The 25886-nt window shown below is 44.1% G+C and overlaps 1 protein-coding gene across 2 annotated transcripts in view; it reads right to left on the bottom strand.

Moving 5' to 3' along the window:
• UBAP2 (ubiquitin associated protein 2) overlaps positions 1-25886 on the bottom strand; it is a 110514-nt gene that overhangs the window by 71288 nt on the left and 13340 nt on the right. For both annotated transcript variants that reach the window (XM_054986418.1, XM_054986419.1), the window contains exons 2-3: positions 2682-2821; positions 695-772 (exon numbers count right to left, since the gene is read on the bottom strand). In XM_054986418.1, the coding sequence (XP_054842393.1) occupies positions 695-772; positions 2682-2780 (177 nt within the window). In that variant the 5' untranslated portion in view covers positions 2781-2821. The remainder of the gene's footprint in view (positions 1-694; positions 773-2681; positions 2822-25886) is intronic.

Raw genomic sequence — 25886 nt, 5'->3', positions numbered from 1 at the left:
TACACTTAGCAATGGTCATGTCTGAGAAAGATAACCAAGGATCTTACGCCTGTAAAGCAATTAAGCAGGTAAAGTGAACACCAGTTTTTCCAGAATAGTCTATGCCTTGAAACCTGGGAGCCCAACTGATTTCATTAGGCTGGTGGATTAAAACGGAGTGTTTCAGATCACCCTTCCCCCACCCACCAACCCACTCCCCGCCTTGCCTAAAAATGCTGCCAAGATGGGAAGACACTAGATTTTAGTGATAAATAATTCCTGTATGTGCAATGTGCGTGCAGGATTTATTTATTTTTTGCACAAGAAAAGTACAAGCTAGAGCCAAGGACTCTCTCAAGAAAAAGCAGTTGTGGATGTCTGTGCCAATTCAATTCTACAAGGACTAGGAAAACCCCAGAAGAACAAAACAGACAGCAATAAGAGCTGGGACTGCCAGGTGCACATATTTCATGAATGCTTTCAAGAACAGCTTTCCAGCAACCTAAATAATGTTTTTAAAAAGCATCATTGCACAGAAAAGTTTGAAAACGTGTCAGTAGTTCACGCTGACATTTAAGCAAACCTATGAGCACAAAAATTGCTTCAGGTAGCAAAGGAGAGGAGCTTTTTCAATTTCATGTCTTTCATACGACTTAACCTCTTTCCACTTGCATTTCAGTTCTCTTTTCCCACAATGACAGCAGGAGATACTTGCCTGCTTTACTTTATCCTCAAAGTCTGCATCGTTCTTATCGTAGATCATCTGGGCAAGACGAATTTGTTCCGCTGTTGCCTGAAAGTGCCAACATCTAAGTCAGATATTCAGTAACAAAAAGTTCATAGGCTAACACTTGAGGCTCAGAACATGATGTAAAATTCTTAATTAAAATCTAAGGGGAAAAAAAACTGACAAGACTTAGTCAATAACCCTAGTTACCCAAAGAATACATGTTCTGAACAAAAATAGGAACCACCACCAGAAGCAGTCCCAGATGGAACAGTTTTTAAGTCAGAGTTCTAGCAGGGTACAAAAGCAGCAGCTGACATGGTCCTCTCTATATTCTCTAGGAGAAACAGTTCAGCAGGCTTGGGGTAGGGGTGCTACATACACCCTAGTTAGAGTCCAAAACTAGAGTTATAGTAGTTAAGGAGGCTCTTGTGCAGGTTAGCTATTTTTCTTTCTATTTCCAGTACTTGTTCTTTGGATATAACTTGCCTGATCACACGCACATTTTAATCTTGTATCATACCAGAGCATGGAGTTCTGTTTGATGGAGCAGGAAGGAGGGTAGCGACATTCCCACCCACCTGAAAAGCAGATGGCAGTCACTCAGCTGGTGACGCATACCTACAGAGCTCCAGAGTTCACAAGAAGCTTCTAGCTGTTGGGCTGTTGCACCCCTCCCAGAAGGGTTAGAAGCCTAATGGAACTGTGGTTGGAAATCAGATGTTTTTAGCTATCAGCAGTGTACATTTTGCTGGAAGGAAAGAACCTTGGGATGCACTTTTGACTTCTGTCCAGATGTCTCTTGCAATCAGGGTTCCAGCCTTAAAATTTAGGACTGCCTTTCTCCAGAGAACCATAACTACAGGAAAGACATTCAGAGGGTTTCCTCAACAAAATTCCAATGGGACTATTATTTACACAGTATGAGTAAGCTGCGTAAAACAGATAGATACGTCTCTCTCCTCAAGAACTTACAGACTAAATGGTTCTGGGAAGATAAGTTTTCCACATCTGTAAGACAGGAAGGATTTCTCCTCAAGTCATATTGGTCAGCAACCTTAATGAACCCTGCCCTCCTCTTCAGCATGAGAATTCCTTGCCTATGTGCCCTGGAGGTATCTGTTTTATAAAAAGTATCTTTCTGGGCAGGGCATACAGAAATCTGACTGAATGGAGGATCTTGTTGCCAGGTTGCACTCAGTGGATAAGCAATTACTAGTGGTCCCCAGCCCAAGGGACATTCGCCTGGCTTTGACCAGGGGCAGGGCTTTTTCACTTCTGGCTCCAACCTGGTGGAACAGTCTCCCATTGGAGACCTGGGCCCTGCAGGATCTGTTGCAGTTCCACAGGGCCTGTAAGAGAGAGATGTTCCGCCAGGCCTTTGGTTGAGGGCTGGTGATCTGTCCCTTCTCTGACTGATGCACCCCGTTCCTGGCCACCATGAGCACTGTTTCGTGACAGGACCTGTAGCTTTTTTAAGTAGTCTTTGTACTATTGACGATGCCTAATAGACTGTTGATCGGGTTTTTTTGTAACTTTATGTTGTTTTTAAACCTGTAATTTATTGCTGTTCTCCCCTCTAAGCCTGTCTGCAGGAAGGGCGAGAAAGAAATAGAATCAATCAATCAATCAATTAATTGATAAGGCTGGCCTTTCAGTCCCTCTCCCCTTGCTAGCATATAGCAATTTAGCATTAAAGAACATTCTCAATACATTTCTCATACCACACAAGCTTTCCCCTTATCTAGCCCCACACCGTTCCTCCAAGGGGCTCAGGGCAGCAAAACCTGGTCTTCACCCAACCCTATTCTGTCCTTGAGGTGCATGAGAGTGAAAAATAGTGGCAGAACCAAAGCCACCCACAAAACTTTAGGGCTAAGCAGAGATTTAAACCAGGTTTTTAAAGCCTCATTACTTCATCTTTATTACTCCTTACAGGCAACCCGTATACACAGCAGTATATATTCATTCCCACCTGTACTACTTGTTTCTGTGGTTGTGTCAGCTGCGTGGTTGAAATCTGCGCTTTGTCTCGAGTGCCCCGGGTACGTTCACTGCCCACCGAAGTCATCATATACAGTATATACAAATCAATGTATGTACAAAATAGAAAATCTGAAAAGAGTTAGGAGAGGCACAAATTTAGGTTTTTCTTTCCCAGAAAAGAGATGGCACAGAGCATTTATTTTATTTACAATAGCTGTATCTTGCCATTCCTTCAAGAAAGTTTAGGGCACTTACAATGCAATCCTATGCAGAGTTAATCCAGTCTAAGCCCATTGAAATCAATGGCCTTAGACTGGAGTAACTCTCCATAGGACTGCACTGTTATTGAATGAAAAACAACTGGTTAATTTTGCAAGCTGAACTGCTTAGGATGTGTGAACTGCATTTTTTAAAGGGTGCAACACAGAGCATGCTGTACAAGAATTCATTCGGGTTCATTCAGGGACTTACGTGTTAACTCAGCTTCACATGCTACCAGACAGCCTCATCATCTCTACAGCTGGTATTAGTTTTCTATCAATGTGGTATATGCCACCCTCTGCTACTTGCAGCAGCAGTCACAGGAAATATAGGTCACATGAAAGCCATGTGATAAGTCATCAAAAGTGTAGTTTACCTGATTTTTAAAAAGATTGTCAGCTTGGATAATTACATCCACCTTTAAGTAGAGATGAATGAGGTGTACCTGGAGATACAACGGATATTTGAATATAATGACCTACTCTTACTTTCTCACATGTGAGCACAGATGTTACTGTGCCACCATGCATCTTTACTCATCTGAATGCAGACTGTCAAGGATATGCCTGGCCTTAACGAAAAGCAGAAATGGAAGAGTAGCTCCCGTCTCAACCCCCCATTGGCAGTGTACAAATTCATCTTGAGTTCACAGCAAATCGACCAGAGACATAAGGGGGGGTGTGGTCAGGAAGAGGAGAAAATAGGCCCATGATTTAAATTCATATCAAGTCAAAGCTGCTTACAGTGTGCAAAATAATGTAAAATAAAATATGGGGTTGCCCCATTCTGCATTTTCTTACTACATATCTCTACATGCCCTCATTATACGCATTTAGTAGATACAGTGGGCTACAATCCCTTCCACAAGCTGGAACAAAGCAACCTGGGTCTAGCGTTTTACTTCTTGACCAAAAGACGGAAACAGAAGAAGACACGAACTTCTGTGCCCTGGTAGTCAGATGCATAACCTAGAGGCTATGATTCTGAGAACACTGTCTCCACCAGAATTGTTTAGATTAAAGGCAAGAGTCCAGTAACGCCTATAAGACTGACAAAATTAGTGGTAGGGGATGAGCTTTCATGAGCCACAGCTCTCTTCTTCAGATACTTCTTTGTGTGGCTCATGAAAGCTCATCCCCTACCACAAATTTTGTTAGTCTTATAGGTGCTACTGGCAGGGCCGGCGCGCCCATGGAGGCCAGGTAGGCGGTGGCCTCGGGCGCGTGGGCGCTGGAGGAGCGCTGGAGGGGGTGTTGGGGGCGGAGGCGCGCGCAGCAAAGCTGGTATGACTGGGCTGCCTGCAGCTACTGCTGCAGCCAGCCAGCCAGCCAGCCCCTTGCTGCCGCTGCCGCCACACACCCCAGCCGGGCACAGCCTCTGTGCGCCGCTCGAGCAGCGGCTCGCGGCTTCTGCGCCCAGCTGGGGCGCGCAGCGGCGGCGGCACGGAGCTGGCTGGATGGCTGCAGCAGCAGCTGTAGCCAGCCCACGCCAGCTCCGCTGCGCGCTCCTCCGCCCCAGCTGGGCGCAGAAACCGCGAGCCGCTGCTGGGGTGGCGCACGGAGCAGCCTCCGCGCGCCGCCCCAGCCCCGGCTCGCAGCTTCTGCGCTCGGCTGGGGGGTGCGGCGGCGGCGGCGGCACGGAGCTGGCTGGATGGCTGCAGCAGCAGCTGTAGCCAGCCCACGCCAGCTCCGCTGCGCACTCCTCCGCCCCAGCCGAGCGCAGAAGCCATGAGCTGCTGCTGGGGCGGCGCACAGAGCAGCCTGTGCGCGCTGCTCCAGCAGCAGCCCGCAGCTTCTGCGCTCGGCGGTCCGTGCGCCGCCCAGCCCCCCTGCGGCGCGTGATGACGTCTGTGATGACGTCATCACACCACGCGGAGGCGCAGGCGCACGCCGCCGCAGGCGCTAAAACCTCTGGCGCCGGCCCTGGCTACTGGACTCTTGCTCTTTTCCACTGCTACAAACAGACTAACATGACTACTCATCTTGATCTTGTTTAGATTAAGTCAGCGTATAAGAATAAGTAACTTAGGGATTCAACAACAGCTACAATTGCATACTTTTGTGGGGTCACCGGGTATTTCAGTGCTGTCTCAGCTGGTACTTTAACCTCTCCGTACATCTGCTGTCAAATCCAGTTTCTATTGATCCAAGCAGCACTCACCACTACAATCTTTAATGCAATAAGGAAAGACATGTACAATGGCTAGCAAAAGGAACTTCCACGAACTCTTGCACAGTTTAATGGAAAGGAACAGCTTATACCGGGAAGTGACTGCACAATAATCTGACCCAGAAGATCACATTCTACCCAGCTTTATGAACGGGCTTGGCAAGACGAAAGCCTCGCACTGTCCACTCTGCCCCCACTTCCCTTTTGAATTACTGAAACATCAAACCAACAGTTCTTAGTCATCAATAATCCTCATCCAACTCAAAAATGTAAATACTTTCTGTCCAAGAGCCTGCACTGGGGCCCCTTCTGCAAGGAATTAACCTATGCAAAGCACTGTGGCACATACTTCTGGCATGAAGAAACCCCTGCTTCTGGAAGGCTGCTTGAGGCAGCAGAAAGCACCACAATTAGGCAAACAGATCCCTGGAATCAAACCCTAAGTAAACATTTCCCATATAACAGAATTTTAAGCTTTTGGCTTTATCTTCACCCAGGTCCTGCTCTGAAAACAGGCTAATACTGAAAGGATGTCATGGCCTCTCCTCTGTCCTCTGTATATTAAAGGATTTACAAAAACAATAGTAATCAATAATTGCAGTAAATCCTAATCAGGCCCCATCCTTCACTCCCTCCCCCATCAACAACTGCTGTACCCATCTTGCAAAGTTTCTCTTGACTACCTGGACAAAGAAACATAAGTAAAATGCATTTTCATGCTCACAGCCTCCTGTAGATGCTGAGAGTTACTAGACATTTCCCCGCTTGCAGATTAAACAGGCAGCTATTCTGTATTTAAGCAAAAATGTTTGCATTTGTAACCATTTTTAACATTCCATACATGAGCAGAATTTGGAATCCTGAGAATCAACCAAGATTCAGGAAAGAAGTTTCTTGTCCTTTGCCCTTCTATCTGTGAAAGGGACAACTCCACAGGAAATAAAGCTAAGGGCCTCAAAGTTGGATGGCTGCAGGAGTTGCCGTGCTGTGAAGAACATAATGCCATGGATATAGCCAGAAACACAGGGCAACCGTATCTGCCAGATTTAACCAAGAAAACCACAGATGTCTCTGCGCATAGAAATAGGGCTAGCGTGGCCCCACAGCTAGTCATGCCACAAAAAAGGCCTAGAGGCCCAGAATAAAACAATCATGGAGAGGGACATAAAACAAAAAAAGTAACACAACTGTATGTCTTGTGCAGATTAGAAGAGCCCTCTAATATATATTAGTAAATATTATTTATTGAGGCACAGGTGCAACAAGTGTCTAAGAATGGCAAGAATGTCTAACTTCACAGGAGGAAAGATGTGATTAAAGGATTGGGATATTGTATGGGGGCCATAATGATAGCAATATGTATGAGACACTTGTACTCACTAATTTTATACACTTTGTAAAGATAAAAAGAAGCAAGAAAGAACTAACAATTTTCATATATTTTAAGAAGATGTTTCAAGCATAGATAACCTTGAATCACCTTGATGATTGGTTAGCCAAAAATGTGAACCCTCAACTAGTGGAATCGTGATTTCTAGGAGATGGTGCTAAAATCTTATAAATATGAAAACATTAATCAAGAGCTTCTTTCAAGAAGGGGCTCCTTGCCTGTTAACATGTGTATCTTTAAAGTACTTTTTTGGACTAAGGTAATTGCAGTTATGACAGATGGTATGATTTTCTGTTCATTTAGCCAATATTAAGAATGATGAATAATTACATTTTAATAAGACTTAAGAATGGTAGCAGAGATTCTATAACAGTATTTACTTGTGTACTATACCCAGTAACAAACATAAAACATTACTGATGTTAAGTTAAATGATAAGATAAGCGATCTGATAAAGGAAAGCTAACTAGATGCTTAGGGCTTCTGAAGTGCATGCCTGTAGTCTGAATCAGGCCTGATAAATCATCCAGAAAAGAAAGCCACTTTAAGTCCTGATTGGGAAGAAAGGTGGGGTGCTTGATTTTGCCTACAGCTTGCCAGGAAAGGATGATCTCTGAAGCTGTCGCTTTAACTGGTATTGCTGCAATTACAGAGATAGGGTTGTCCACACCAGGTTGAGAAATTTCTGGAGATCTGAGTATGGAACTCAGGAAGGAGGGACCTCAGCAAGGGATAATGACATGCAGTCCACCATCCAATGCAGTCATTTCCTCCGGGGAAATTGATCTCTGTAGTCTGGAGATCAGTGGTAATTCCAGGAGATCTCCAGGCCCTACCTGGAGGATGGCAACCCTAGGCAGATATCCTCATTCAGTATTAAGACTGCTGTTAAATATTGGGCACACCTCGAGTAAATAAGCAAGTGAGGCATACAAGTGTTTGGGAAGCACCTGGGAAATATCAGAAGCTTTTTCGTAGAGTGGGGAAAGAACAGTTATCATAATGCAAGGTCTGAGTCATAATGCAAGAATTCTTGGAGAAAGCGGAAAGCAAATCCTAGCCCCACAACAGCTAGAGCCCAAACGTTTTCTCCTCACACTAAGGTCCAGTTTATACACAGCAGCATGTGACAGCAGCATCGTAGCGTCACTTGGAACTGCCATTACTCCAACAGGAAAAAGTGTTAGTGCACAAAGATCAGAGGCATGAACTTGCCCCAAATATGGCACAATCCATTTATAAAGTATCAGTGGTTTCATCATAACACTGCAATGAACTGGCCCTGTAAACTGCCCTCCCAGCTACCAACAAGTGAACTAAAGCTTACTCTTTTTTAAAAAAATCAGCAAAAACTTCCCAGATTCTGTATTAGAGGCCATCGTTCCAAGATTGGTAATGCTGAGATTTCCAGTCAGTGAGCTATGATTGACATGTTTCCTCCACCCGCCCCCCGCCCCCCAATGGGACTAGCCTGAAACGGCGGTTGGGGATGGCATGTTGAGGGGGCTGTCAGTTAAGAGTTGGGGAGAAAACTGCAGAATGAAAGGGAGTTGGAGCCTGGCTTTTGACCAGAGAGGGTCAGCCAGAGAATCCTCTGGGAGAGGTAATAATGTTTGTGAAGCACTGTTAGTCCTCGGACTAAAGTAGGAAAAACCAGCACTAACTCCTGCTTAGACTCGAGAGATCTGGGAATTATAGTGGGCCAAGGAAGTGGGTAGAAAGGAGTCTCCCCTTCAGTGCCAGGAACAGGGTGATAGCTCATAACTATAACGCCTGCCCAGTATCTAGGGAGGGTTTGTCTCAGTGGAGCACCCTCAAGTCTGGAGAGGAGGGAAAGTCGTGCTGTGTCTGTGCTTTGAAAGTAGAGCATCTGTTAAGCAGTGTCAACCTCTGAAATCAGCCAGCAACTTAGAGATATACCAAGTAGTACCTCACACCAGTGAAGTTTCTGTACAAAAACCTTTCTGTTTCTTCAGTTCAAACATCTGCCTACCTGCCCTCTGACTTACCTACTGTAAATAAACCTTCAGTTGCGTTTTGAACCTCCCCAAGCCTTGTGTACCAGTTTCTGCTAAAGAGAAGCGCAAACCCCTGATCTGTCCCCTACTAAGACTTGGCTGGGTAACCATTTTTAATCTTTCTTAAGGGTGGGACAAGAAGGAAAGCTGAAGCTTAACATCAACCACACTACCAGAGGCTGCCCAGCCCAGTATTCAGCTTCACAGGCTTAAAGAGGAGAAGTTTTACCTTAGGGTAGGGGAAGGTCAGCCTAAGCCTGAGTTGGACATGGGCGTTTGATGAAACCTAGGTATTACACTCAATTGTGCCATTTTTAAAAACTAAAGAATCTTCTTCATACCCAACATATAACAGCCAGTGCGGTGCAGTGATCAGAATGTAGGATTAGGATCTGGGAGAACCAGGCGTGAATCCCCACTCTGCCACAGAAGCTCCCTGAGTAAGCCTGAGCCAGTCACATATTCTCATCCTAACCTAGCTCAGAGGGTTGTTGCAGGTTTAAAATGGTGGAGCGGAGAATGATGAAAGCTGCTCTAGGTCCCCAATGGGGAGAAAAAGAGTGTATACATCAAGTAAATAAATAAATATGCAGAGATTTAATAATCATTACAGTGAGAGATCTGTATGAAATTTACCTGCTCTCACTGCATTTTACTGGGAAAGCAACTAATAAAGGCTAGCACATGACTTGGAATTTCCAGTATTGAGTGTATGATTTCAAATTCGTTAACAGGAGCCGCTCTACAGTCTTGTTCTCCCTCCTTTTGCAAATTCAGTTCTGCAGGTTAATCACATCTGTTTGACAAGCCTGTTGCCATAGAGATGGCCAGGATGTCAAATTCAGGCTTTACCATCTTGAATGCAGATCTAGTGAAAAGGTGGCGACAAGTGTGGGAAAGAGAAATAAAAGAATCTAAGAATAAGAAAAACTGATTAAATAAATCATGTGTCTGTTCAGTGTGGTTTCGTTTATTAAATGTACCCCAAAATTGCCCTTGACCTTTGCCCCTGGAGAAGACAGGTGTGCTCTCAACACCTTTGAGCAAGGTGAATATGCACCAGGCAGTGATAGTCTGAAGAAACTGATTTACTTTCACACAGAGATCTTCACATTGGTCAGCTATATGGGTGGCAGCAGATATGTCCTTTCCCACCTTCTATGGGGTCATTTCGCTTCCCTTTGCCTCCCTTCTCATGATTTTCATCTATTCCCAGGCCTATCTCCTTTACCTCTCTATCCTTCTCATCTTGCTGACACTACAACTCAAAGTGCCTGTGGATGCTCAAATTTTGGTGGATACACTTGGTGTTACTGGACTCGAACCTTGCTCATCTACTGCTGCCTGCCCCATAGTCAAACTCTCCCAGGACTGTACCCACTTCAGATTGCGGAGAGAGAATTTTATGGCCGAATGCCATCCTCCACCCTGGTTTAAAGAATCGGAGAGATTTTCTTGGATCAGACCAGTTGCCCATCTAATTCAGCATTATGTCTCACACTGCAGTCAACCAGTTACTCCAGAGGGTCAACAACAGGTCTCGGCCTTCCCCCGATGTTGCCTCCTAGCACTGGGATTCAAAAGTTTTCTGCTTCTGACCATGTAAAGTCTCTGTAGCCCCCATGGCTAGTGGCCACTGAGAGACCTCTCCCCTCCATGATTTCGTTTTTTAAACAACACACCTTGCACATACAAAAGTACCTGCCAGGAAGAAGGGTCCCAGCCTTGCCTTCTCAGCATGCCACTTTCAGTTTTATGGGAGATTCTTGTTTTGGTGGAATATCAATCATGAAGCCCTGCACACGAAGTATGACAGGGATAGTTGCCCTCCGTACCCTTGCATGTTTCCCTTAATCTTAGAAAACTGTTCAAACTGGCAGGAGGTGGGAAAGACATGCATTCCTCCTGGTCCACACCATTTCCATCCTGGCCTTGGATTGCAGGGATTCTGTGTTTCAATGACCTCCTGAAGGGAAAGTCCCTGTTACAAAGCCTGGCCCTGCTGGAAGTGAAGAACTGCATGCTGCAATCGCTGCTGTTCTGCCGAGCAGTATTTCCAAATCAGAGGAAGAAAACCAGAGGACAGGTTTTTCACCTGATTGAGACAGAGCCGGTAACTCCTATACAACGGCACTGTGTCAGATTTGCACTTCTAAAACATGACTGTTTATAAATAAATGACTTTGAAACGTTCCTACCCCAGGACGGGAAATCAAAAGCCTATCATTATAACTCCATGTCTACTCAAGCACATACAGACTATTTTAACACGCAACTCAATAGTCTGCCTACACCAGGAAAGAGCAGGTAGCTGTACACTCATACCCAGCTGAAAGGGGGGAGGGGGGAGACTTGTCATGCTAACAGCAAATTGTAACGGGAGTGGGGAGAAATATAATCTCCCAAGGACCTGCACGTTTGAACTGTTCATACACAGAAGTTCGTCCAGTTTGCTTAACTGGTTTGGTTTTCTAAAAGAAGCACCCACAGCATAGGAAGAGGGCTAAAAGAGGGGAAGTCAAGATGCAAAGAGTGGAGCATCTCACACAACTGGAGTGCATGGTGGGCTGGAGATTAAGAGCCAAAGGGAAGGGGGAAACAGCATTATTTAACAGGCACCCAACACCAACATCGCAATGCTGACAGAAAACAGGAAGTACGAGCCCCAACCAGAGGACTTGCATGCTGCATGAGACAAGAACTGATGAAAAGAGATCAGAGATCATCATATTGCTGCTAAGGATGGACTGGGGAAGAGCAAACCAGCAATGGAGGAGCAGGTACACTGATGCTGCACAGGTTAAAGCAAGGGGCCTAGATGAGGGACTGCCAGTTGGAGACAGAAAACAGAGGCCATCTTTCTTCCAGGAAGCTCTGGATGACATATACATGGCTACCCAATTTTACTTCCACAACAACCCTATGAAGTAGATTAAGGTTTAGATGTAGTGACTTGCCCGAGATTATACAGTGAACTTCCTAGCCAGGGCCAAATGTCTGACCTCCCCAATCCAAGGTCACATCAGCTAGAGAAGATAAGTGGCTGAAAGAAGAGGGTGTGTGTGTGTGTGTGTAGACAGAGCACAAGAACGTAAGAGTAGCTGTGCTAGAGCAGACTAATGATTCACTGGTTCATCATATAGGTTCCAGCCAGGTCCCTCCGGCCAGAATGTTGACAAGCAAGGTACAAAGACCAAAGCCTCCCCAGATCCCATGAGAGTGAACTCCATAATTGTCCCAAATGAAGAAATTTCCCCTTAATCAGATGACCATATGTTCTAATACTATGGAAGGAGAAGAAAGGTTTTCTCTCCACTTTCTCCACACCCTATATATGATTTTATACAACTTTACCATATTCCCCTTCCAAATTGTCATGCTCCTAATCTAAAAACCTCCACGCTACCGGCACCCCAACTCCTCCCTCAATCTCCATATTGTGAGATGAGATACACACAGTCATCTACATATGATCTACATATGATCTACAAGTGGTTACGAGGAAATTGATGGTTTTGTTACCAGTCTGTGTGTTCTGGCTATGGGCACCACTGCATAGCTGCTCGTGCCACCAGGAGCCCACCAGGACCTGTCTGCTCCTCCTCGACCTGCTCTCATGCTGTGAAGAGGCAGGCAGAGGATCGCAGACTGGTTAACCAGCAACCAATCACGCAATGCTTATTAACACAGGTTTTAGCAATGTTTATTTCTCCCAACTGCAGGAACTCTCTCTTCCAGCCACTTTTATTTTTATTTTATTTATTTACATCATTTATAGTCCACCTTTCTCACTAAGACTCAAGGCGGATTACACAGTATGAGGTTAATACAATCAGTATCAAGTACATTTCAATACAATGACATAAGGTAAACAGATACAAGCTTAGAAGACATGGCATTAGCAAGGATCCAAGACAGAAGAAAAAATACCGGAGCAAAGCATAATCAATCTAGGACTAACATTAGGCAACATGGAGCACTGGTTGTACATAGGAGTACAGATCTAAAACAGCAGATAATATATAAGGCAAAAATAGTGATGAAGTCTACGATCCCCAACTTGTTAGTGAAGCATCTGAGACCCCATCCCTACAATACAGCCCTCCCATTTGAGTAAAAAGCCTTTTTGAATAGGTTTTGCATTGTTTACAGAAAGCCAGGAGAGTGGGGGCTCTTCTGACCTCCTCAGGCAGGTCGTTCTTAATTGCCTTCTCCTTCAGAAAAGCAAGAGTTTTCAAAGAAGCCAAAAGGAGGAGGCTAAGCCCAACCCAGGCGCTGACATCTTGGGAGTGGGAAGGTGCTGGGGCTGCACTTGCAGCCCAGCTCAGCTATTAGAAACAGTTGCTGGAGTCCTTCAAAGACCGGCTCACTGCTTTAGAAAGGCACTCCTTTAAGCAGAGACCAAAAGGGTTTTGAAAGCTAGCAAGAAAACTAACAATTAACCCTGCAGTACCTGCACTGAAGCTGCGGCAGATAAACAAAATCGCTGGCGGCGCTGATTGCTCCGAACGCGTTCTTCATGCTGATCCACAAATTCTGAACCCCACAGATCCATTCAGCTAACGGAAGTGCTTTCCCACAATGCAAGAGGCTCACAAGAGCTCCCTTGTGCCAGAGGAAAACACTGCCAGTCCTTTAGCAGAATGGAGCCACGAGATGCAGCCTCCAGTGCCGCATTACTTGGCAGGTTGTTTAAGGGTATAATTCCTTTATTAACAAGGAAGGAAAGTTTTAGGATGTAATTGGGTAAAAGGAAACAGAGCCTTCTGATGAGGCACAAAAGTCATTATAACTACCATTTTAAATGTTTTAAAGCATTAGTCAAGCGTTTGGGCTCATTAGAAAGACTCGATGGTTGTGTTTTGTTCAGTCAGCCCTATTTGGGGTCTTCTCACACATCAGGCAGGCTACAAGGTAACGACCACTTTCAAGCTCCCCACTTCCTGGGAACTTTCCACACCAATGGATCTGCATGTTGCTTGGATCACTTCTTGATCTGGAGCAACTCAGCTCTGTAACACATCACTTCTTTCTGTTGTAGCACGTTCATGCTTTGGTTGGTTGATGGGGGAGTGGAAGAGAGAGAGAGAGGGCTCTCCTTAGGACACCAGGGAATTCTGTGTTTCAACCAAAGAGCACATAAGGGGAACAGGAGCAGACCCCTCCCCTCCTCCCATGCCAATCTCTCTCTGTCTCAATGCATTATGCCCATGAATCATGATGGATAACAACATACCCTTATTTCATTCAGTTTCAACAGAAGTCTGCAAGGAATTCCAGCTTTACCAGTGGGGATACACAGTGTGCCTGGTCCAAGGTCAACTTTGTGGAGTTCAGATTTTGAACCCAAGTCCAAGCCTCTAACTACCAGACTACATTAGATTTGAAAACAGCTACTAAGTAGCCTTCTTCAAATTACAGTAAAAAGGCACAAAGGCTGAACTTCCTGTTGCTCAGAGAGTACACTTTTAGGAAGAGAGTTCTTATAAATCTGGCAGGGAAATATGAACAAGCACAAAAGAAGCAGAACTGGCATACTGCATGCTATTGCCAAGTGACACAAACTTTCTGCCATGTTCTCTTCCCTTCCCCCGCCCCTCCCCCCCCCCCCCCCGCCACAGCTGCACTCTCCTGAACTTTCTAAACTCCCTCCCCCATTCCCGGAACAAGTTTCAAGTAATTCTGAAAATAGAAGCAGAGAGAAGCCACACTTTCTATAAATAGCCACGCTGAGGGCTCCGAAGTTAATCACAATATCACAAACGCACATATTCGCAATGGCCCTTGCCAAGAGCCACGTCTGGCCCCAGTGGACTAAAGGCAGACACAACATTCACTACAGCATAAGCAGGAAGATGCTGAAAAGACTGAAGAGGTCCATTCTGGACTATGATTCCAATGAACAATTTTTTACCAATTTGTTCACTGGACGGAGACCCATCTATAAAGCTACAAAATAATGACTCTCAAACAAGATGGGTAATCGTGTTAGTCTGTATGTAGCAGTAGAAAAGAGCAAGAGTCCAGTAGGGTAGGAGCGTTCGTGAGCCACAGCTCGCTTCTTCAGATACAAAGGATCCAGAGGAGTTAGCCGTGTTAGTCTGTAGTAGCAAAATCAAAAAGAGTCCAATAGCACCTTTAAGACTAACCAATTTTATTGTAGCATAAGCTTTCGAGAATCAAGTTCTCTTCATCAGATGCCTGATCAAAACTGGGCAGATACAGAAGAGGAGGGGGAAAGAGAGAGAAAAGGGAGGGGTCATAAATCACAAGAAGGCAGAATGCAATTAGCATAGAGGCAATCAAAACATTCCTTTGCTTGGAAATGTAAACATCTCCTTTTGGTGTGCAGTCAGTTTGTAGCAGTGAAGGTGTCCAATTCCTATGTAGTATAAGCCTTCGGTAACCACAGCTCTCCCTGCCAGTTGCATCTGACAAAGAGAACTGTGGTCCCCGAAAGCCCACGCCAGGCGTCACTGGGCTCCCCCAGATCACGCCTCTGTAAAGAGAATCTGTTACCTGTGGTAATGTGATAACCATTCATAGTCTCTATTCAGTCCCCGCTTGACAGAGTCAAATTTGCATATGAATTCCAATTCAGCAGCCTCCTGTTGGATTTTGTTTTTGAAAGGTTTCTGTTGAACCACAGCGACCTTTAAGTCTTTGGTGGAATGTCCTGGTAGATTGAAGTGTTCTCCCACTGGTTTTTGGACGTTTCCATTTCTAATGTCAGATTTGTGTCCATTTATTCTTTTGCGTAGAGGTTGGCTGGTTTGTCCAATGTACAGAGCAGAAGGACATTGTTGGCACATGAGGGCATATATCAGATTGGAGGATGAGCAGCTGTAAGAGCCAGAGACAGTGTAGTTGATGCCATTGGGTCCTGTAATTGTATTCCCTGGGTAGATGTAGGGGCAGAGCTGGCATCTGGGTCTGTTGCAGGGCCTGGTCCCTGTGCTGGTGACTCTGCTGGCCGATTCATGATTGTGAGTGAGAAGTCGTTTAAGATTGGGGGGCTGTCTGTAGGCAAGGAAAGGTCTTCCACCCAGGGCTTCTGAGAGAGAGGTATCATTTTCCAGGATGGGTTGTAGCTCACTGATGATACGTTGGATGGGTTTGAGCTGGGAGCTATAGGTGACAACCAGTGGTGTTCTGTTGTTAGTTCCTTTAGGTTTGTCCTGGAGCAGACTGTTTCTGGGTACTAGTCTGGCCCTGTTAATTTGTTTCTTCACTTCATTTGGACAAACCAGCCAACCTCTACGCAAAAGAATAAATGGACACAAATCTGACATTAGAAATGGAAACGTCCAAAAACCAGTGGGAGAACACTTCAATCTACCAGGACATTCCACCAAAGACTTAAAGGTCGCTGTGGTTCAACAGAAACCTTTCAAAAACAAAATCCAACAGGAGGCTGCTGAATTGGAATTCATATGCAAATTTGACTCTGTCAAGCGGGGACTGAATAGAGACTATGAATGGTTATCACATTACCACAGGTAACAGATTCTCTTTACAGAGGCGTGATCTGGGGGAGCCCAGTGACGCCTGGCGTGGGCTTTCGGGGACCACAGTTCTCTTTGTCAGATGCAACTGGCAGGGAGAGCTGTGGTTACCGAAGGCTTATACTACATAGGAATTGGACACCTTCACTGCTACAAACTGACTGCACACCAAAAGGAGATGTTTACATTTCCAAGCAAAGGAATGTTTTGATTGCCTCTATGCTAATTGCATTCTGCCTTCTTGTGATTTATGACCCCTCCCTTTTCTCTCTCTTTCCCCCTCCTCTTCTGTATCTGCCCAGTTTTGATCAGGCATCTGATGAAGAGAACTTGATTCTCGAAAGCTTATGCTACAATAAAATTGGTTAGTCTTAAAGGTGCTACTGGACTCTTTTTGATTCTTCAGATACAAGGAAGCCTACATTCTGAGTCCTCACATAAGTCACAAATGCTGAAATAAAACACCTCAAGTATTTAGACATTCAAACTTGCATTAAAAAACGTAGCGCCAGTTCTAAATATTCCTCGCTGCAGACCGAGATTTCCTACTGACAGTGACAAAATGTGGCACACACTGATGTCCCCAAGAACAAAAGCTTACAGATCAGAATTAACAATGCTCTAAAACGTTCAGGGCACTTCTACTCCATACGATAAACCTTCACTAGTTTCAGGAACCTTGGGAAGTCTTGCCCAGTGGGATAGGAATCAACAAGACACTCAGCTTCCTCAGAAAGCTACGATTCCTAGACAGAAGATGGCAACTGTCTAAAAGCTTAGGTTTCCCCAATGCACAGACTACCCAAGGCAGTCGCTCAGTTGTAACTTGTGCCTTCTTGTTTGTCAGAGGTATGTGACTAGCATAATCTCTTTCCCCACATTCTCATATTTAAAAGAAACTTCCACTCCTAGTTTACAGATCACCCAGGACTACTGCCAGCTGTGCATGGGACAGACAGATCTCTCTCAACAAACTCAATGGGTTGGATTCCACAGATCAGTTCTAATGGCGATACTGTCCTCCACCGTTAGTAGAATGGATCTGCAAGATCCAACCCGATGTTGTATAATATTCCGGGAGGACTCACCACAAGATGGTTATGTAACAGGTGTAAATAGTTCAGAATGGAAATTGCCATATGGAGAAGAACATAGCACACACTGTACGAAGTCAACAGAATCCCACCTGGTTCCAAGAGAGACACGCACACACAAAGAAATATTAGGTCATGCCTTTGAAAGAGAATAAAGTTATCAGCTGCAAGAACAAAGACTTGAATGACCAAGGACAGCAAAGAGGCACTGGGGAGAAGACGCGTGTGGCCTAGAATGTGAAGCCCGGTAATAAACAGACTGCAAAATGCTGAAGGACACAAACCATAGTGCAAGCACAATTAACTGAATACTGCGTATTTCAAATTACAGCACCAATATTTGGAAAGCAATTCTGCTTACAGCCTTCTGGCTGCTGTCTTTATGCCCAACCGACTCCAGCCTAGGGGGTCACCAGACCTCCTGCGATGGTGGGAAGCCTCCTGCTAATTGCTGTTACAGCCAACCTCTGTGCTGGTTCATCTCTTCAGGTTGCACCATGAAGGTAGGAATAGCATCTGGCAATTCCTAGAGCTACCTATTATCACTTCCAGGTTGCACCCAAAAGTGACCTACCAACATCGATGTCTGTATCACATGCCCCCATATAACCCTGCCTCCCAAACCTTCCCATAATCCAACCAGATGTTCTAAATCAACCGTTAAGATAGTGTGTTTCAAGGAGCATTCCCAGTCTATTTACATGCCAAGTAAATACAAGAATACTCCTGGATGCATTCTTGGTGTCTCTTACCAGAAGAGAATTCTAAAGCATGAACAACTTCCAGAAATTATATGATACTGTTCAAACTGATTTTGGACGTCAGGGCAAGGTTGGATAATTCAGTTGGATAATTCATCCTAAGCCTTTAGTATGTTTTAACTCCAGTTAAGCCAATGTATAAGATACTGTGCCCCAAGAATCATCCTCTTGACCGCAACCCATTGGGAAGTGGCAGGATTGTTTCTGTCCCCCTCTGATGTATTTAAAAGAGACTGGAAGTAAGAAAGTTTATGCTTCACTCAAGGTTTGGGCACCTTCTGGTTCACGGCTACCTTTCCTACACTGCATTATGATGTAATTGCTACAAACCAGGACAGCCTAAAGAGAAATTTCTGCCCCAGTGACCGTTTGGAGCTTTCTACAGCACAAATCACATAACTCAAAATCATGTATCATATTCCCTTTAATTTCCACCAGCTGTTCTGTGGGAGTGCCTGCCAACTGTCAAAGAGAAAGGATCCATGCAGCTCATCCATTAATTCCACCATTCCTCATTTACTAATGAACGTACCTTAACTTCTCCATTCCACCCAACACTGGTAGAAACCCTTTCTTGATTGCTCTTTCATTAGGCTATTAACAGGTTTTTATCTTCTTTCCTTTGGCCACAGCTTTGCTCCTGGAATCTTCAGGTTGACAGGATCCTGCTTTCCATTTCCAATTTTCTGTATACTCAATGAAGCTCTGGTAGTAGTAGCTTATCCTGGTGCATGACCTTAAGGAGCACAGCCGGCAACAGTTGGTGCAACAATATCCAAAACAGTATTTTTTTGCACTTAGGTCTTATGGTGTTTTGTTTTTACAACAACAACAGTTGGCATGAGAAGGTAAAAGGGGAGGGGGAGATCTAGGAAAGCAGTTGGTTCTGCTACTTGCAAAAGGAAAAGAAGGGAGAAGTCAGCTATTAATTGGAAACTTACTCTAGTTGGGGGCGGGGTGGGGGGCGTTGCAAGCCAAAGCACTGTTTTCTGAGAATAAAGAGGAGGAAAGGAGTATTCATCCAGGAGTATTCTTGCAGGCTAGACTTGGCATGTAAATAGACTGGGAATGCTCCTTGAAACTCACTATCTTAATGGTTGATTTAGAACATTTGGTTGGTCTCCAATGGGGAAGCAGAGGGGGTATATATAAATAAAGCTGCTGGTTGAGACTGAAGAGCATTCAAAAAGCTCTACACATTCAGTCCAGATACTGCAGTGGTTGTCCTGCTAGTTTTGTCTCTTAAACACGACTAACTTATGCACTGAAGCAAGGTTCGGATCATCTGCACACTGGGCCACTGATGGGGCATCTTCACCTTCCCTCGATGCAAAAAACTATTTGATATGGTAGACAATGCCATCCTATTGACATACTTAGATGTAGAAAAGGGATACTTTGGAAGGAATATGGATTAAATCACAATATACTCTAGTTATAACGTGTATTTTAGTGAATTTTGTATAAACTTTTATGTTGTTTGCTAGCAGATTGTATAAAAGCACAGCTGTTCCTTTTGTCTTTTGACAAACAATTGAAAGTAGTTGGACGAAGGTAGAGTTATGATTTTTTAATTGCTTGAATGGACCGATCATAATCTGCTCACTTAACTTTTTGTCAACGTTTAAAGATTTACAGAGTTTATCGTACACCTGCAACATAGCATCACACTTGACTTTTGTAGAATTTCTCCTGTTTCAAAATCTGAAGAATAAGCTAAATCTAAGACCAGTCATTTTTATATTATATGTGAAGGATCTCAGAGATGTATTTATAAATAGCAAGTATCAATTAGTATAAAAGATGTCACCCAGGTAAGAGATTTGGATTTTGATAAATGAAACCTCATGTAGAAGATTTAGGTGAGGAATGTTTGTATTTGTGTGTGTGTCTATTGAAGATCCAATGCATTTCACAGTAGACTTGAGTATGATCTGATTTGAAAGCATTATTAAATTTAATTAAAATATGTTAAGGGATTTACTTTTTATTACATGCATATGTTCATCAATTATTGGTTTTACTTTAATAAGTCTTTATATTTTAGTTATCTTGCTATAAATGAAGTTAAAAAAATAAAGAGTTAATTCCTTGGCAAAAGCAACAAACCTATTTGTTCAAAAGTATTTTTTGAGGTTCTAATAAGATTTTTAAAAATAATTGACCACTCAAATGGCCAGTCCTACCATAAGAAGATTAGACTAGGGAGAAGCAGGGACAGGGAAAACTGCATTCACCAAATGGCAGGAAAGTTTTCAGGTGGTTATCTAAGAATTTGATAAGGGTGCCCAGAACTTTGGCAAAATGAGATACTTTAATGGAAAAAATGGGGTCAAATTGACCTGGAGAAGTGGGGGGAAATGATAAAACTTAAACTGCTACAACTGTATAATCCATATATTTCTCAGCCTTAATGAGAGATCCGAAGAAGTGAGCTGTGACTCACGAAAACTCATACCCTACTACAATTTTGTTATTCTTAGAGGTGCTATGGGACTCTCGCTCTTTTCTACTGCTACAGACAGACTAACATGGCCACACACATCTTGCTCTACCAGCCTTAATGAAGTCACTTTCTTGGTGATGTTTCAAACCCTCCTTCCAACTTTTTGTAAACCGTAGTGTATATTGTAAAAGGGTTTGCATCATTTTTAAACCAATTACATCTGAGAGGAAATAAACACAATACAGGATGAAACTGATCAATTATATATTTTCTCCCAGATTTTTTGTTGCTCTTCTATAATGTACCATGAAAGGGAAATACTTCATAAAGATTGATTTGGGGGGGGGGGGATCTAGATTTTTTTATTTTTATTACTTATTTAGAGTAGTATTAAGCCTCCCACTAGATTAGTCATTTTTGTTCATGTTTTAAATGCCCTTAGCCTCAACTACAGCACAACAGACTGGACTATGAGCATTTCAATAGACATCAAGCCATGAAACAAATGGGACAAAACAGAGGATATGGCGGGTCTTTCCTTCACATATTTGAAGCAGCCTCATACTGGGGGAGGGGAATGGAAAATGCAGGTGGGTGGCCAGAACCGTATCTATGCTAGATGCATACAAACTACCTATGAATAACTCATAAATCTATCCAGCACTCTCTTGAACCCTACAGTAGTTTTTTTCCTTCAACACTGTTTCTCGGGAAACTATTTCAGAATGGAACAACCAAAATAAAATGGACAGGAAAAGAGGTCAAAATCAGCAAAATCACCCATCCATTTTTCTTATATACAGCATTAACAGCTGTAGTATTTATTCTCTCAGCCCTGTAATTTGTGCTTCATTTCCATATCTTTAATATTGTACATTTGTATATGTGTAAAGTGCTGTAAATTCACAGCCAACTTATGATGACCCCGGTGGGTTTGCAAGGCAAGAGACAAACAGAGATAGTTTGCAAACTATCTCTACTGCCTGCCTCTCTCTGTGTAGAAACCCTGGACTTCCTTGGTGGTCTCCTACCCTATCCAAGTACTAACGAGGGCCAATCCCGAAATCTGACGAGATTGGGCTAGCCGACACCATCCCAGCCTCAGTGGTGCATCTTCACCCTCTGCATTACCCTATGGCCTAGACGCCACAACTGGAGAAACATGCCTAGCCCTAGCAACTGCACCTCCCCACACTAAGACGTGTGACATCTTGGCAGACATCAGCATCCACTTTGAGCCATCTGAATCTGCAACTTTACAAGTGCAAGAAACCCAACCCTTAAAGAGCCACTTAGCAAACTTTTTAAGAGTTGCACTCTGTAGTGAGACAGCACATACCAAAACAAATACACTGCACCCTGGCCAAGTATAAGGATGCAGCTTAGATCTCGCCTGGAATTTCTGTGGGTGCAGGACTGCAGACCCCCCCCTCCCACATGCTGATTCCCCTCCCCCAAGCTACTCATCCCCATACCCCAAGGAGCAGCATTTTGGAGAGCATTTTAGGGAAACTAGCAGAGAATCAACCCTCCCTCCTTTAGTTGTGGAAATTCTAGGTGGGATCCAAGCTTTCAGCTCAGAACTGGAGAGACCGAAATTCTTTAATGAAGAAATCCCTAACTGCACGGTGCTGGGCAAACAGGGAAAGAGTAATATTATAAATTTGCCTCCTGATCAAAAAATAAGTCTTTTTCTAAATCCAGAGAAGGAATGCCCCATTTCCCCATCTAATAGGAGGAAATATTCCTATTTCCTCCTATCAAATCCCTTCAGTTTTATAAGCCGTAAATAAAGCACTTTTTACGGGAACTTTGCCTGTGCAAATGTTATTATTCATGATTGCAATCCCCACTTGAATGAACTTAAAGCTGGACAAAATACAGTGCATTTAATGAAACATGATACAATGTGGAAAGGCCAGTAGCCTCAGAAAAATGCACACATGTACTACAAAACAAGTGGGCAAAATCCTATGCCTATCATTTATAAATATTTACCAACTCTCTGTAGAGCTATGGTACTCATTCTATGGCTCGAGAAGACCACATTCACAATTACTGTCAACCAAAAGAGCCACAACTACTACATGCCCTTAGACTAGGGTTGCCAGGTCCCCCAACCCCACCCTCCCATGGAAGATCGGAGGCCTGGTACTTACCTTATAGTTTCCCCAGTAGAGTGTGCAACCACTTCTGGGAAGTGACATCATCACGCGGGTCACAAGTTTCTGCACTCCCCAGGGGACTGGATTGGCCTGATTCGGACCCAAATCCGCCCAAATCTAGCCACTGTGGAGCACAGGATCAGCAGGGTTAGGGGGTGGAAGGTGAAAGTGGGGGATCCCCCACTCCTGGGGGGGGGGAATGGCATCACTACCGTGGACCCCATATCTGCAAGACTGCTTCTCCTCCTACGCTTTATCACAAAAACTTTGTTTATCTGAGCAGAGCCTTGTGCTGGTACCACCCTGCAAATGGGCAAGATCAACAACTGCACATGCACGTGCATTCTTTGAAGTGGTTCCCACCTTGAGGAATGCCCTGCCTGAGCAGGAATGCTCCCATGCTTCTGGGAGCCCATAACGTACATAAAACAGAATTGTTCAGAAGGACATTTTATAAAGGTGACGATGCTATACTATAACAGAATGTTTCAGAAGTTTCAAGGAAGGGAATGGGTCTGTAGACATTACGGTGTGTGTACAGCTTGTCAGGGCTTAATAAATCCCAGGCGCCCGCTCATTGTGGCACTACTGTGGTAGCAATAGTTAGAAAACATGGTCGTACAGAATCCTGAAGGTTGAAATACGAGTCTGGCTACTAAATTTTTGAGCCGGCTTGTAAAGCCAAAGAGAAAACTGATCTAGGCCTGGTATGTGTTATTGACTGCTATATGCATTATCTTTTTCACAGGACACTGTATTTCTACACTTATGTAATACCATCAACTTCTTGTTAATGGTTTGTTCAGATTTCTACTTTATTTCATACTACTGCAATCCCAGTCCTATTATATTGTTTATTAGATGCCTCATCCTATTGATTGCACTGACCGTACAACCTGCCTTCAGTTTCAGCGAGAAAGGTGGACTATAAGTAATGTAAATAAATACAACAGATAAATAATACAACTACATTCTTATAGTCTTTATAATCACCAGAGTACCTCTGCGCATGCAGGGCTGTCTCTCCCCGGCGTTGCTGAACTGCAACCAGCACTTGTATATCTGGAGTGAGAGGAAAGGCTTCCCTCTTTTCACTCTCTCCTCAGCATGACACACAGAAGCTCAAGACTAGAGGACAAGATGGTCCAAGCACCCAGAGGAGAGTAAGCAGAGGAAGGAGAAAAGGGAGTTAAACCACCACACACACCTCCTATGGCCAGTTTGCATTTTCTGGGCTGGCTGGTCATGGTGGTGGTGGTGGTTATACTCTCTCTTCTCTGTGACCTGCTGGGATTACAGCAGGTGCTGGGAACAGATCAGAGAGGCTGCAAGGAAGGGTGAGGGTACTTCCATCCCTACCATAAGGTCTGCAGTTTACTCACCCTTTAGTCTCTCCAGCAGTAGCAATTTCAAAGGGCTACTCACTTAGCAACCTACCTACTGGGCAATAGCCATGTCCACTTCTCTGGAAGATGGGACAGCTGCCACAATGGATAATACTAGCTAGAAGTAATATAGGTAGCATGGCTCCCAAGCCACTACATATCAGTGGAATCAACCAGTGAACACCACTCAGTCTTTTTATCACTAAAAGCTAATACCCTACCTACAGAGGCAAATTAATATTCAGTTCTCAATATCACTTATGAACATACAAAGTCTCCTTAGATCAAGAAATTGACCCAACTAAGCTCATTATTGTCTGTTGCACAGCACTTCTCCAGCCTATTAGGCCAAGAAAGGCCTTCACAACACCTGTTACCCGAAATCCCTTTAATATGGAGATGCCAATATTTGGACGCTGCCCTATGGTTCTGAGGCAATATAAAGATAGCCAGCAAACGGCTCTTGATAAACCAGAGCAAAGAACTCCCGATATAACCCCTCAAGTCAACTTGATGCAGTCTTTGTCTGCATTAGATGCAGAATATTCCTATCGATTATGAGACAGCCTCATGCAAGTTACTGATAGAGTAGAAATAGGCTGCATGTTACAATGCTTGCTGTAAGTCAAATTGTCATTGGAAATGAATTAGCAAAACTTCATGTTTAACCTCTAAAGTGAAGGGTGACCCACTCGTCACTTAAAACTCAGTGCTTGCAAGTAATGCTTGTTAGGCAGAGAAAACAATTCCTTCAACGAACAAGGATTTTAAAAAACCACTGAGGTGTGCATTTTTTCACACTATTTGTTCCAAAGAAGCCAGGGATTTGGCTACTTGCTTTACACATTTCCTCTTCGATAATTTAAAGAGCAGTTCTGACTGTCACAGAAGCCTAGGTGGCATATCTGCATTAAGCATCTAGCTCAAAAGCCACCCCTAGTGAAATTGCAGCAACAGCTTTCATGGCAAACCCTGGGCCCTTGCCCACTAAAATGGAAAGAAGGGGGCAAGCCTTGGCTCAGAAGCTCCACCAGCTGTTCCTGCGCCCAATCTTGGAAACAGCGTGATATCCACTGTCATACAAAGCGCCAAAGTTAGGATTTGGAAGAACAATCTTACATGCTCCAACTGCAGAATGTCCAAACATAGGACTGGGCTATTTTCCATCAGTATATATACTAAAAACACCGTAAAACAAAATGAGACTCTGAAAGATGAATGGAAACAACAGCAGGTTAATGGTTAACCCTGCCCAAGGCAAGAGTTCTTAGCCTAACCTCTATCTCCATCTCCTTCACTTGCAAAGACTACCGACAGCTTACTCCCCTTTATGATCTTTACAGCCTACTGTGGGAAGACCCTATTCACAATGTAGCCAAGCTGTAGCTCTGGATTTGTGACATCATTTTCTTGTCACAGACACTGGAGCAAAGCCAGCTGCACAGCTTCCTCTTCGGCACCAAATATCAGGTTGGGAGCAGAGTGGAACAAGCACATGGCACAGCAGGACACATGAAGTTGCCTCACGTTAAATCAGACTCTTCGTCTCTCAAGGTCAGCACAGTCTATTTTGACCGGCAGCGGCTCCCACCCTAACTGAGGACAAGCCAACAATTTCAGGAAGAATCAAATCATCAAAATTACAGGAAGCCATGTGAATGGATTTAAAAGGCCAATAAAGAGGTGCTGAAGTTGTCTTGGAAACGTCACCTCTCTGTCTGCAGCCGCTCTGGATCACTGCTGGTTCACTGCTGACCAGCCACAGAAGCATCCACCTGTGGTCAGTTCACACCACCGGGACAGCTGCTTGGTGTCCTGAGAAGGTTTCCAGAGGAGGACATTAGGGGATGCTAAATAATTTGTTCAGGGTAAAGAATAAACCACGTGACCCCCTGAGCCAAGGCTAGATTGCAACAAGAGCTGCCGCGCTTACACCGCCAGCCAGCGCAGGATACCAATGTACATCCCTACAGGACATAAGCGTTATCAAGCAGTACAGA

This window comes from Eublepharis macularius, chromosome 8 (genome assembly GCF_028583425.1).
Source record: "Eublepharis macularius isolate TG4126 chromosome 8, MPM_Emac_v1.0, whole genome shotgun sequence".
NCBI lineage: Eukaryota > Metazoa > Chordata > Lepidosauria > Squamata > Eublepharidae > Eublepharis > Eublepharis macularius.
The sequence above is the reverse complement of the archived record's forward strand: the minus strand, read 5'-3'. Positions and strand labels throughout refer to the sequence as shown.